At 35.1% G+C, this 13,612-nt stretch overlaps 1 protein-coding gene across 1 annotated transcript; it reads right to left on the bottom strand.

Annotated features, from left to right (window-relative positions):
* Positions 1–840: 840 nt before the first annotated feature.
* Positions 841–3,810, bottom strand: LOC104095147 (uncharacterized). Its single transcript, XM_009601198.4, has 5 exons — positions 3,453–3,810; positions 2,404–2,501; positions 1,973–2,293; positions 1,301–1,349; positions 841–1,091 (listed from the first exon to the last, which is right to left on the bottom strand). The coding sequence occupies exons 1-5, from the start codon at positions 3,719–3,721 to the stop codon at positions 1,013–1,015; spliced, it is 816 nt and encodes a 271-aa protein (XP_009599493.1). The 5' UTR covers positions 3,722–3,810; the 3' UTR covers positions 841–1,012.
* Positions 3,811–13,612: the final 9,802 nt, after the last annotated feature.

Here is a 13,612-nt window from a genome sequence, read left to right as displayed (position 1 = left end):
AAAGAAAAGTAATAATCATGGAAAGATAGTGGTGTTTCGTGAGTTTCCATGTTCTTGCCGCTCTCTCAATTGGATAATATCTCAAAGTAAAAAAAAATATGCCTCTCACCTTTTTGTTCACATGTTAGTAATAATGTGATCCTTCTGAGAAAGTGCAAAAAGAAAAAAAGAAAAAAAAAAGAATCAAATGGTGAAAGAGTTCTACCAGTAAATTAGAATTGCGTTCTCCACTGACCCTCGTATTATTAATGATCGGTCTTTCATGGGATTCTGCACTGAAACTGTTTCTATGCTGCTCAGCGAAGGAGTAAAAGCGTCTGAAATAGCTCAGAGGAACTACTTTCCTACTCCATAGCTATGCAGCAAAGAAGTAGAAAGTATATTAAGGAAATATAAGTGCTCAAATTCTTGAATGTTAAAATGAGATGAACTCTAATAACAAGGAACAGATATATATTGACTAACTGATCGAAACACCTCCCTCATTTCCAAGTGACTTATCTCTATTCAAACAGTACTTGTACAAACACCAAGTTGCCCCTTTGAGATAGCCATTAACTTTTCTTTCTTTTTTCTGCTCTCAATCTTCACTTATTCAGTTAAGAGATGCAACAAAATATATAATTATTCAGCTGAGTCTTTTGACCCTAATCCCATTTGAAAATTGAAAGAAACAGAATACCCGGATCCACTGAAAGCTTGCTCTGGCATTTGTCATGGTGTTTAAGACCTGAAACTTCTAAGCTACGGGCCTTTGACATGGAAATTAACATTGTGCTGGCAAAGTATATAGCAGAGCTCATATGGTCAGGTGGGATCCAACCCACGACGAGCTGTAAATATAAAAAGACAGCAATAACTTACACTAATAGCAGAAATGTTTTCCTTCAATAACATGCAATGAGCAAAATAAAGATGCAAAAATGAAGCAAGCAAGTTTGCAAGCGGTGTTGCAACTACACCCTAGCAAATAAACAAAATTTGTATTGCTTTTTCGGAGGACAAATATCATTCATGTAGCACTGGTCTTCTTCTTCTTCTTCCTTGAGGCAAAGCTACTGGGTCCGATCTCAAGGGACATGCGTTTTGCCCTGCCAGGAAACAAAAAGTTGATGTTCACATGTTAAATTTAAATGCTTATCAAAACAAAAAGAAACAACTATAGTCATCATTCAGGATTCTAACTCCCTCCGACATGCCAGCCCAAGAGAGGAAGGGTGCAAAAATAGAGGGGAAGGGAATGGTTGTGAATTTAAAATGTGTAGCAGGAGGCATGAAAAGTTCGACAAAATAACCATACCGCTTAGAAAGCTCTCCAGCATCATGGTTATCCTCTTCAATTCCTCCATCTGCTGACAGAAAATGTAGTAAGATCTTTCATGCATTCATCAAATACAAATTCAATAGACTAGTACAGAAAAACTAAAAACACCCAAGCCGACTTAAGCTGTTAAGCTAAACCTCAATACCACAGTATATGCTTATTGATCCGCAGAGCTTTATACCATATGTAGTATGGTCTAAAATATTTTGTTGTACAACAATTGGCTTTAGAAAAGAAAACAGAATAATTTATTCATGAATAATATTTATGAGAAGGAAAAAACAGAATAACTACGACCGAATAGCTATTTTCTCATGTGGGATGGAAAATATTCGACGAACATCTCCGTAAGAAGGTAAAAACATATAATGTTGAGCCCAATCAAATTTAAGTCTATCATATTGGAGCATGAGCTGCAATTCACTAGCCACAAGCAGTATGTATAGAATATAATTTTGCTCAAATAAAGAAGAGAAAATAGCACATTCAAGATTGTGCAAGAGCAATGTTAGCCCTTTGCCTCACCGTCGCCAAATTTGTATGCAGTGTGTAGGTATTTACATATCTGCTTACAGAATTATATGTGGGCTTTTGGCGATTTCAACCTTATTCCTTTATCAGAATTAATTAGAAATTTAGAATACATACCTTCCACATTAGCATCATCATCTTCTGGTCCTGATTCTGAACCAGATCCCCATCGATCACCTCCATCATCATAGTCCCAACGTTCACCAGCTGGAGGCATCCAAAATTCAGCGTCTTCTTCCGAGTCACTGTTCTTTCCAGAAGAATCCCTTATTTCTGATATAATCTTGCTAGCATCTTCTGTTTCTTTCTTTTTGTTTTTCTTCTTGTCCCGATGACTAGCTTTGCTATCTGTCTTCTTAGCTGCTTCATCTTCTCCTTGCTTTTCTGCTTGCTTTTCTAGCCCTCCATTTTCAATTTCATTTTCAGTTTCCTTTTTCTCTGTTAAAATTAGTGCATGTATCATTAGCGATACTCAATAGAAAGCCCAAGAACATCATATACATACACAGACCTTCCTATAAACAAGTCACTGGAGGCTCATTACAAACCTAACATTTTGAGGAACCGTTTCCCACTCATATGCTTCCATACGTGTTCCTCAGACTTATTAACTGTGTCTCCTGTTAATTTACATATCAATTTTGACCTGCAAGAATTGAACATTAAATTACAGAACGGATGAAAACTAGCAGAAACCCAATAGGAAAGTGCACACACACACATATATATATTTTTTCCTCCATAATTTTCAACAGATTTTGGTCCTAGCATGCAACAAACGACTAATTTCTATGTGGTATATCCAAAGTTTTTATTTTTATTTTTATAAGGAGCCAAAGTATTCCAACAGATTGCTACAACCTTTCACAATTCAAATTATCACATAATACTAAGTTCTTTTTTTTTACGGTAGTATCCAGGCTAGCTTGTGCGCCCCTCAACTCTTCCACCACCTCCCACCAGCACATGCATCGGATAACTCTGCACACCAAGGCTTAGGGAGATAAGAAGAAATCACCTAATATTTTTTTTGCCTTCACTGAAATTTGAACTAGAGTCATGGTTTTCACACGTCATACTAAGGTGTTAAGCTGTATATACGCATTATAATGCATTTTCAATATTCAATATACAATATTCCGTTATGTTAACAGGAATAGGGAACCAACTTGTATATACCTACTATGAGAATTGTGGTGTACGGGCCAACTTGCACTCACCTTGACTAATTTCATGGATACATGCTACCTCCCAACAGCAATAGATACCGGGTAACTCTTTGTGGATTTTTTAGGCAAGGTTCCTTAATATTTATAAACCCTTCTCACTCGCTTGAGAGTACAAGATTTCATTAAAATGCTACAGCTTGAAAGCTCCAATTAATTCATTTTTTCAAACTACTAATCTACTCCTCCTTCCTATAGAGCTTCACTAGTTTTATAAATTCCTAATGAAGGTTCAACCATTACCAGTGTGTCGTACGCCAAATTCAGCAGATATAATCCCCATTACTTAAAAAAAAAATCATTTTACCGCTTTCTATTATAAAACCCTAGTAAAAGAATAATTAAGGAAAGAGGAAACAGTTTCAATTTACCGATTGAAAGGGTCTTGGTCGAACATGTTGAGAGGAGGTTTATTTTTAGAAAGAGCAGCATCGATTAGACCCAATCGGCAGTGCTTGCTTTGAGCATAAGATTCCCTGGCGTGCGCCGGCAGCTCGTGGCCTGTTTCCACGCATTTGTAGCGACCATTCTCTAACTTTTTGAATCTCGGCTTCCCCAACAAATTGAAACCTTCTTTCCCACTGGAGTTATCGCCTTCTTCTCCTCTTTCTCCTTCTCCTCCGCTTGCTTTTTTCCTCATTGCGTAACAAGCTGAGTTGAGTTCAGGTTAGGGCAAAGCAGAGGAAGTGGGAGCTCAGTTTAACAATGCATAAATTCTTTTTTGACCCCAGCTAGAAAACAAAATAAGGAAACAAGTCCCTTTTATTTTCCAAATTTTATTTCTTAATTTTTGTTTTGCATAAAAGCACAAGGAGACAACAATTTCTTCTTTTCTTTTGGCAATAAAAGTTTTAATATTTTTTAGATAAGCCTTTTGCTCCATTTAATTATAGCGAAGGAACGACGTGTCATATTTAAGTTCAAAACTTTTTAATTTTACCCTTAAACTTTTATCCAAACTAGTTTCTCTACACGTGTGTTCGCGTATGCCATGTAATACATAAACTACATCAATTATTTTTCGAATTGTTTTTAATATATAAGTAAACTTAAAATCTTTCATGAATAAAGTCAAATGGCATCTTGGTCGATAAACTCTTTCTCCGTTCTTCTAACCTTCAGTATCGATTAAGTTTTAGTATATCTCCTTCTTGAGGTTTGATTTCTCTAATAGACCATGTCGAAAACAGTATTCTTTGATCAACTTATTTTTTCCATATTTTTCAGTCATAACAATATCAATTGCTCCTTCGAAATAATTATTTTCTCAAAGTTCATTGCTTCTTTCTGAAATATTCAAGCCTTGCTTTTTTCTATTTTAATATACATGTCATTCACAATATCTCCAAGTTCATCATATAGACCTATAATATTATACATCGATAAGTGTTAGAGTTTAAAGTCTTATCGGTAAATATGATAATTTTGAATTGAATAATGAGTTATTTTTTTAATCTAGTTAATAGAAATTAATTAATTAGATAAGATAAAATAAAATTAAGGTTCATATATCCTTGTACTATTTAAAATTATTCGGTTTCTTATTTTTTAATAAAAACGTAATGCTTGATATCCTCCTTATCATGGTACTTTCTTTCACATTAGCCTTATCACTCACGAGGTTGGGGGAGTCTTCCACCAGTGAAAACCTAATAAGACTCATTCTAATACTTGAGTTCAAGCTCCTACTTCGAAGTAAGCCTATGGGTTGTTTCGCTACTGATGCTTTTGAAAAAAGCCTTTGGTTTGGCTTGTTTAATTGATTCGTACGTAATCCGAGAGCTTCATACGTGGGATTTATTTGGCAAAGGAAAGTCAAGAGAAAAGCGCCCTTTCTCATTATCATCTACCGCCCTTTCTTTCCTCCCGGCTATTCACGCATGAAGATCGTCGTATGTATGCTAGGTGCATAAGCTTTTTTTACTACAAAAATGATTCCTCCCCGGCAAAAAGTGGAGTTCTCCTTTCTATTCCCTCTTTAACTATATATATATATATATATATATATATATATATATATATATATATATATATATATATATATATATATATATATATATATATATAAGAGAAAGACTTATATTTTATTGTATTCTAGAGTTAATATTTACCTTGAGGAAATGCAAGTTCACGCCTCAAACCAATCACTTTGTTTTAAAATCCCCTGACGTGATCTTCTGTAATAAAAATATGGAACTTGAACTCGTGATTAATTTGTTTAATATATGTATTGATGTTCGTGTTAGTTTTAATGTTCTTGCATTGAATTCCTAAGGTTAGAAGATATTTGTTACTTTTGACTTGAAAAATCATTACAAGAAGTTAAAGTAGAAAACGACAACACAGGTGCCATGGGTTCTTGGGTGAATAAACTGTTAGTAAAATTGATAATTTGAGGAATATGATATAACCACGAGAAAACGGTCCCAATGACTTATCAACAGATAATAAAAACATACATTGTACATTATCAAAATTTGTTAAAATAGAACGAATATTGAGACCCAATACTGGTTTTCTTTTCTTTGTATTCCTCGGCCAGTTAAAGCTATAGCAAAAATTAGAAAGCACGAACATAACTGAAAGCATTTGTATGCCTTGTCCATGACTATTTTGATGCAGAAAACAAAAACAACATAGAAACATAAAAACTTAGTCCGAAAAACTTCAAACTTGATTAACTCTAATCAGAAAAAAATTCGATCCAATTACAAATTGTAAACCCATCTCAGAACCTTAGTTGAGAAACAAAGGCAAAGAGCAGCATGAAAAGTTTAAACATATATTTTTCGCTATGTAAATAGAAGTGAACTTACATATCGATTTCACCAGAGATAGATACCGGAAAAAATAAATTGGTTGAACAGTTACGGCGCACTCAAAAGCATTAACATAGAAGAAAAAGTACCCATTCGAAAATTTATATTTCTTTGTAGAGAAGGAAACAAAACATTGCGACTCTTCGCCAAAGATGCATGGCTCCCTGAAGATTTGTTTTAGGTTTTCTTTTTTATAAATTAAATAGGGTATTAACTAAAAGAATAATTTTGTAATTTAACTTTTAAGTTAATGGCTTCTTGTTTTTAATATATTAGTTTCTAGACACATGCGTTGTACGTGTATCCCATATAATGCAGATGGTATAAATCATACTAAACCTGAAGGATCAAAAAATTTGAAGTGAAAAAATCAAAAGCAATAATTAAACTCAAATATATAAGCAGTTCAGATAAGATAAAAGCACTCAAGTAGAGCAAATTAAAAGAGGGATGAAGGAAAATTTGCCAAATTCACAATGCTTGACAAATGACACGGAACCAAAAATAAAAGTCAGATAAAAAGTGATAAACTAAAAATTGAAGTGCTAACTCAACAATCAACATTGTGCACTTTCTTATAAAGTAACAAAAACTTCCTTCTCTCTCACCTGTTATAACTTCTTCTGAAAAATTGCGGTCCGTCTTCACAGCATATATATTCTCCTCTCATCCAAACTCACCAAACAAAACCTTATAATTCCGCTTTACTCTCGAAATAGTTTGTCCTACTTTCAACAACACATTATTCTTTCCGATACATTCACCACAGAAAACAGAGATGAGACAATAAAACCATTAAGGGTGAGATGCTCATATGAAAATAACTTTTTTTTATATATATATATAGACAACACTGGATAACATTGTATTTAGTTTTATTCTTTGTATACTTTCGAATAGTTTAACTAGTTTAGTTTGTTAATCAATTAGTTAATTAGTTAACAATAGCATAGTTGTAGCTTAGTTGTCAAAGTAGTTGAAGTTTGTTCCACGCGTATATATACAATCCCTCTGGGATATAAGATATACGACATTTAATTCTCTCATATTTTGAGATTCAAGTCCCTTTCTCTCTCTCTCCTCATGCGAAACTTCTGGAGTTTATTAATGGAGCCTCTAATTGAGAATGAGATTGGGTGTCCAAATCCATAAATTGACATGGTATCAGAGCCGAGGAACTTCCGATTCGATCGTTCCTAACATCTCCTAGCTCAAATAATCTGAGCAGTGTTCTTCGAACTACCCTAATTCTCGATCGATCTGTACTGTGTGAGCTTTATCTCATCTTCAATTTTATTTTCCTAAATTCTACTCTTATTTTTATTATGTATCTCTTCGAGTTTCAATATGGTTGTTATCGATCAAATCGATGCAACTGATGTTGCCACAACTGTCGAAATTGTTGTCAATTATGTGTTGGATCCCATCGATCCTCTCTACTTACACCCGTCAGACAATCCTGGAGCTATGCTAGCTAGTGTGACCTTTAGTGGAATTGGATATAGGTCTTGGAGACGTGCAGTTTTGCGTGGTCTTTCTGTTAAAAATAAAACTGGTTTTATTAGCGAAGAATGTAAACGTCTTGATCCTCAATCTCCCAAATTTCGGCAATGAGAATGGTGTGATGATATGGTGACCTCGTAGATTTTGAATTCACTCTCAAAGGAGATAACAGATAGTATGGAATATGCCAGTGATACTGTTGAATTATGAAAAAAATTGGAAGATCGATATGAGCAAACTAATGGTGCGAGATTGTATCAAATTCAAAAGGAAATCAATGACCTGTCTCAGGAAGTTCTAGACATCATTGCTTACTACACTCAATTGAAGAAACTCTGGGAAGAATTGAGTACTCTGAGTGCAAAAACACAGTGCAGCTGCCAGTATACCTGTGGTGCTAAGGAAATTATGCACAAGGCTGAGCAGGATATGAGATTAATTCGGTTCCTCATGGGACTTAATGAGGTTTACACAGCAGTGAGAGGTAGCATTCTCATGATGAATCCTCTTCCTTCGATGGCACAAGTTTTTTCCTTACTCATCCAGGATGAAAAGCAACGAGAAATGAGATCTCCAAATCAGATGGTTGAAGAGTCTATTTCCCTTCTACCAATGCCTCAGGAAATGCCAACAATTTCAAGAACAACAATTTCAGAACCAATTACACTCCCAATGCCAATTTTCCAAATACCAATAGGTCAAGGCGTTTTTGTGACTACTGTAAACGCCCGGGACACATTAAGGACAAGTGTTTCAAGCTTCATGGTTACCCTCAGACTTCAAGCAACAATCAAAACCTCAAGTACAATAAGAACAAAAGAGTTGTGGCCAATGCACACTCCAATTTGCCTAATGAGATGCTGCCAAAACTGAGGAGTTTGGACCCAAAGATAAAAGTCAGAACCTAAATCTATCCAAGGAACAATATGGTCAGTTACTCAGTATTCTTCAGCATTTTAATACCAGCAGTGGAGGAGAGAGTTCACAAAATACAAACTATGGAGCTGGATCAGTAAACCTTGCTGCAGGAGCTATGAATTTTGCAGGTATGATAACTTGCACACCCTCTATTGATTTTTGGCAAATTATCTTGTAGATGTTTCAGAACTTGGACTGATATATGGATTTTAGATTTAAGAGCTTCAAATCATATGACTTTTTATAAGACTTCATTAGTTGATATTAGGATCTTACCATATCCCTTGTTAGTCACTCTCCCAAAAGGCTATAAAGTCAAAGTAACAGAGATTGGTAGTGTGTACCTTGCTCCCCAGATTACTCTACACAAAGTCATGTTTGTTCCTTCTTTCAAATTTAATCTCATCTTTATATCTTCTTCTTTAACTGCACAACTTAAATCCTTGATAGCCTTTACTGATACTTGTTGTCTACTGCAGGCCCCGTCAATGAAGAGGCCTCTGGAGATTGGTAAGATCAGGGATGAGTTATATCTCTTGTGCTCCCTCTGTTTGAAGAGTGCTAGTACTGTTTCTACATCTATTTCATCTTTGTTTCATGCCTCAAGTCATGCTTGTGATGTACATAACTTGCAAAAATCTTCATCTAGTGTCTGTGATCACAGTACTTCACAAAGTCATTCCTTTTCAAGTGTAAATTATTCCATCTGTAATAAAACACCTAACTGTGATTCCTTTTTGTCTCATAAGAGTGATGTCAATGTTTTGTGGCACAATAGTTTAGGCCATGTTCCATTTACCAAAATGAGAAGCATTACCACTATCCCTGCTACTTTTTCTGCTAGACAACCTTTTCTATGTTCTATATGCCCCATGGCCAGTCAGACTAAACTACCTTTTCCTCACAAAGCCAACAGCACCAAATAAATTTTTGACCTTTTGCATGTTGATGTGTGAGGACTCTATCATGTCCCCACACATGATAATTACAAGTACTTCTTAACTATGGTAGATGATCATAACAGGTCAATATGGACTCACCTTTTGTCTAGTAAAACCAATGCCCTGCAGATTCTTAAAGCCTTCATTTCCTTTGTTAAAATCCAATTTCACCTGACCATTAAGTCAATAAGGTTAGATAATGTTTTGGAATTCTCCAGTACAGAAGCAAATTCTTTCTTTCAGACCCAAGGCATTGTTCACCAGAGAACTTATCCACACACACCACAACAAAATGGTATGGTTAAGAGAAAATATAGGTACCTTCTTGAGACAGCCAGGGCACTTTTATTTCAATCAAAGTTACCTGTAAGATATTGGGGTGGATGCATCTTAACAACTACTTACCTCATTAACAGACTACCTACCACATACCTCAAGAACAAATACCATTTTGAACTCCTATACAAAAAGAAACCAAACTATTCCCATTTGAAAAGTTTTGGGTGTCTGTATTTCCCCACTATACCAAGAATACATAGGGACAAATTTGATCCCAGAACTGTGCCCCATGTCTTTGTTGGGTATCCCTTTGAAAGGGGTACAAGATGCTAAACTTGCAAACCAAAAAGATTCACATATCCAGAGATGTAATCTTCCATGAGAATGTATTTCCCTTTGTTGTGTCACATGTTGCAGGTTCTTTTCCCTCAACTCTACCACCTTTTATCTCTGATTTACACACTGTTACATCTCATCCCATAGTAGGTAATTTACCAAGTCCAGATAACCCTGGAGTAGCACATGATCATTCTTCACCTGATCACTATACATCTTCTTTTCCAGAGCCATGCCCTTATTCTCATGAGATCCTTCCACAAAATCTATTTGATCCCATTCCACAAAATAATTTCCCTGTCTTAGAGCCTAGAAGGTCTGGCAGAGAACACAAATTACCTGCTCATATGCAGGACTATGTCTATTCCATACCTCATTTGAAACTAGCATCTACTTCTCTACCCACTGATCCATCAGCCACTTTCACACCCCTTAATGCTTTGTTCCCCTTATATAGTCATATTTCTACTGATTCTTTAATCCATGATAGTCAGTTGTTTGTAATGAATGTCTGCAATGATTTTGAACCATCTTCATATGAGGAAGTTGTCCTTAATCTTGCTTGGCAAGCAGCAATGACACATGAGTTTGAAGCCCTACATGCAAACCATACCTGGGATTTAGTTCCCCTGCCAAGTGGGAAGCAGGCCATTGACTGCATGTGGGTATACAAGATCAAACATAAAGATGATGGAATAGTAGAGAGGTTCAAAGCTAGGCTAGTAGTAAAAGGGTATACTCAGCATCTTCGCATAGACTACACAGAAACCTTCAGTCCTGTGGTGAAAATGACAACAGTGAGAGCACTTATAGCTACTACAGTTAAGAAGCAATGCCACATTTTTCAGTTGGATGTGAACAATGCATTCCTTCATGGAGATCTGCATGAGGAAGTATATATTCAAATGCCACCAGGATTAGAGATCAACTCTCCAGGTTTAGTGTGCAAGTTGAACAAATTCTTATATGGCCTCAAACAAGTAAGCAGACAGTGGTACTCTAAGTTGACTAAGGCTCTTTGTTCAAATGGCTATGTATACTCTCTCAATGACTACTCACTCTTTTACAAGAAAACAGAGCATTCTACCATTTATATAGCTGTATATGTAGATGATGTTATCATCACTGGAACAAATCTTTCAGAAATTACTCAACTCAAATGTTTCTTACATGATCAATTTAAGATAAGAGTCCTGGGAAAGCTGCATTACTTTCTTGGTTTGGAGGTTCTTTACACAGGTGATAGTGTGATAATATCTCAAAGGAAGTTTGTACTAGACTTACTCAAAGAATATGATTGTCTTTCTTACAGCAGCCTCTCCACTCCCCTTGATCCAAATAAAAAGTTGAGAGCCAAAGAAGGAGCAGCATTGCCAGATCCTACCTACTATAGGAAATTGGTGGGAAAATTAAATTTTCTCACCAATACTAGACTAGACATAGCTTTCAGTGTACATCATCTTAGCCAGTTCATGCAAGACCTTAGGGAGCCACATTTGAAAGCAACTTTCCACTTGCTTAGGTATCTGAAGAATGATCCAACTCTGAGAATTTTTTTATCTAATGACTCTGATTGTAGCCTGAAGGGTTATTGTGATTCAGACTCGGCTGCTTGTCCAGACTCTAGGAGGTCAGTCACTGGATACATAGTCCTGCTAGGCAATAGTCTAATCTGTTGGAAATCCAAAAAACAGGAAACAATGTCTTTATCCTCAGCCGAAGCAGAGTATAGTTCCTTGAGAAAGGTAGTTGGAGAGCTAACTTGGTTGTCCAGACTATTTGAGGAGCTCACTATTCCTTATCCTAAACCAGTCTCAGTGTTTTGTGACAGTTAATTTGCCTTACACATAGCTCGTAATCCTATTTTCCATGAACGAACCAAGCATATTGAGGTCGATTGCCACTTTGTGCGAGATAAGCTCCAAGAGAAGTTGATTTCTCTCCATCATGTTGATACTGGTGCTCAGTTAGTAGATGTCCTCACTAAAGCTCTCACTGGTGTCAAGCACTTTATAATATTGAACAAGTTGGGTGTGAAGACTCCACCTCCAACTTGAGGGGGGTATTGAGATGACACTGGACAACACTGTATTTAATTTCATTCTTTGTATACTTTCGAGTAGTTTAACTAGTTTAGTTTGTTAATCAATTAGTTAATTAGTTAACAGTAGCATAGTTGTAGCTTAGCTGTCAAAGTAGTTAAAGTTTGTTCCACGTATATATATATACAATCCCTTTGGGATATAAGATACACAACATTTCATTCTCTCATATTTTGAGATTCAAGTCCCTTTCTCTCTCTGCTCATGCGAAGCTTCTGGAGTTCATTAATGGAGCCTCTAATCGAGAATGAGATTGGGTGTCCAAATCATAAAGTGACATATATATATATATATATATATATATATATATATATATATATATATATATATATATATATATGTAAAAGACATTTGACAATAATAAAGAGTTCAAACTTCTCCATACACGATATAGAAAATAAATTAATAGTACATCTTAAGAAGAAAGAAAACAAAGAATGATCATAAAGACATGATGTATATACAATCTATGAATAAAGTAAATTGGTAGATGAATAAGTAAAATTAATAGGAATCCTTCGCCTTTGGACTGTTGCTACCACGGAAGAGAAAAATTTGGATGTGATAAATATAAAGCCGAGAATAACCATACAAAGTTTCTAACCCTTAAAAGACAACAGTGGAATCAACCTTCTTAAGCGGTAATGGTCGCGGACATTTGCAAAATTGTCAAAGAATGCTAAAAGCTTCATTCACATAATTTTTCTTAAGACAAATACATGCTTTTGAGTTTCTATTTAAAGAGTTCTGTTGTTACTTAGTGACCTTTGAGCTTTTAAAAGTACGTTCAAAGATAAAAGAATAAAGGGATTAATGTTACTTCTTTATCACAGTGTTTGTGGCCTCTTAAATTAAAATAAGCTAAATTTAATTGGATAAATTGTATTTACTATTTAGAGACGTATTTGGACTAAAACATTAGATGAGCCAAAAAGTAAGTCTAAGAGTCATGCAAATATTCCAAATGTCTACTGGTTTTCTTCACATCCGTTAGACCGTTACAAGCAAAATATACATGTTTTATTAGAAACACTTCAACTCCCATGGGAACTATTCTACTAAATTCAAGTCTACAACTACTGTTAGAAGCTGAAGCGTGCAACTCCAGTATGCTTGAGTTTATTTCCTTTTGACTGATTCATTCTTCATATATATATATTTAGAGAGTTTTGTCTTATTAATTATAACTTATAATCGAATATGTAAATTTACACATATGTACAACAATAGTAAAAAGAATATTTTAGATTGAAGGGTAAAAATATGTTATTTTGGTCTTTTAACTTTCACTCTAGGTTTTCCCACTTATAATATAGTACGATGATGAGATATGATTATAGATTATAGATAATTAAGATCATAAGTTCTAATGAGTAATGATACATTTGGTATGTTATGTAGTACTATAGAGAGAACTTGTGTGTAAGAAGTCTCATTTTCTTTAATTCTCAAATTTCATGCTCAATCAAATACAATCATATAAAATGAAAAGGGAGTAATTATTAATGTTATCGGATGAAACTCAATTCTTTTAGTAGTACTAGTTTCTTACATTAGCTTTATTGTAAAGCTTTGCAAGTAACATTCCTGTTGCATTTCCGTTTCTTCTCACAAATTACTTGCAAATCGTTCT

Source organism: Nicotiana tomentosiformis, chromosome 2, assembly GCF_000390325.3.
Source record: "Nicotiana tomentosiformis chromosome 2, ASM39032v3, whole genome shotgun sequence".
Lineage (NCBI taxonomy): Eukaryota > Viridiplantae > Streptophyta > Magnoliopsida > Solanales > Solanaceae > Nicotiana > Nicotiana tomentosiformis.
The sequence above is the reverse complement of the archived record's forward strand: the minus strand, read 5'-3'. Positions and strand labels throughout refer to the sequence as shown.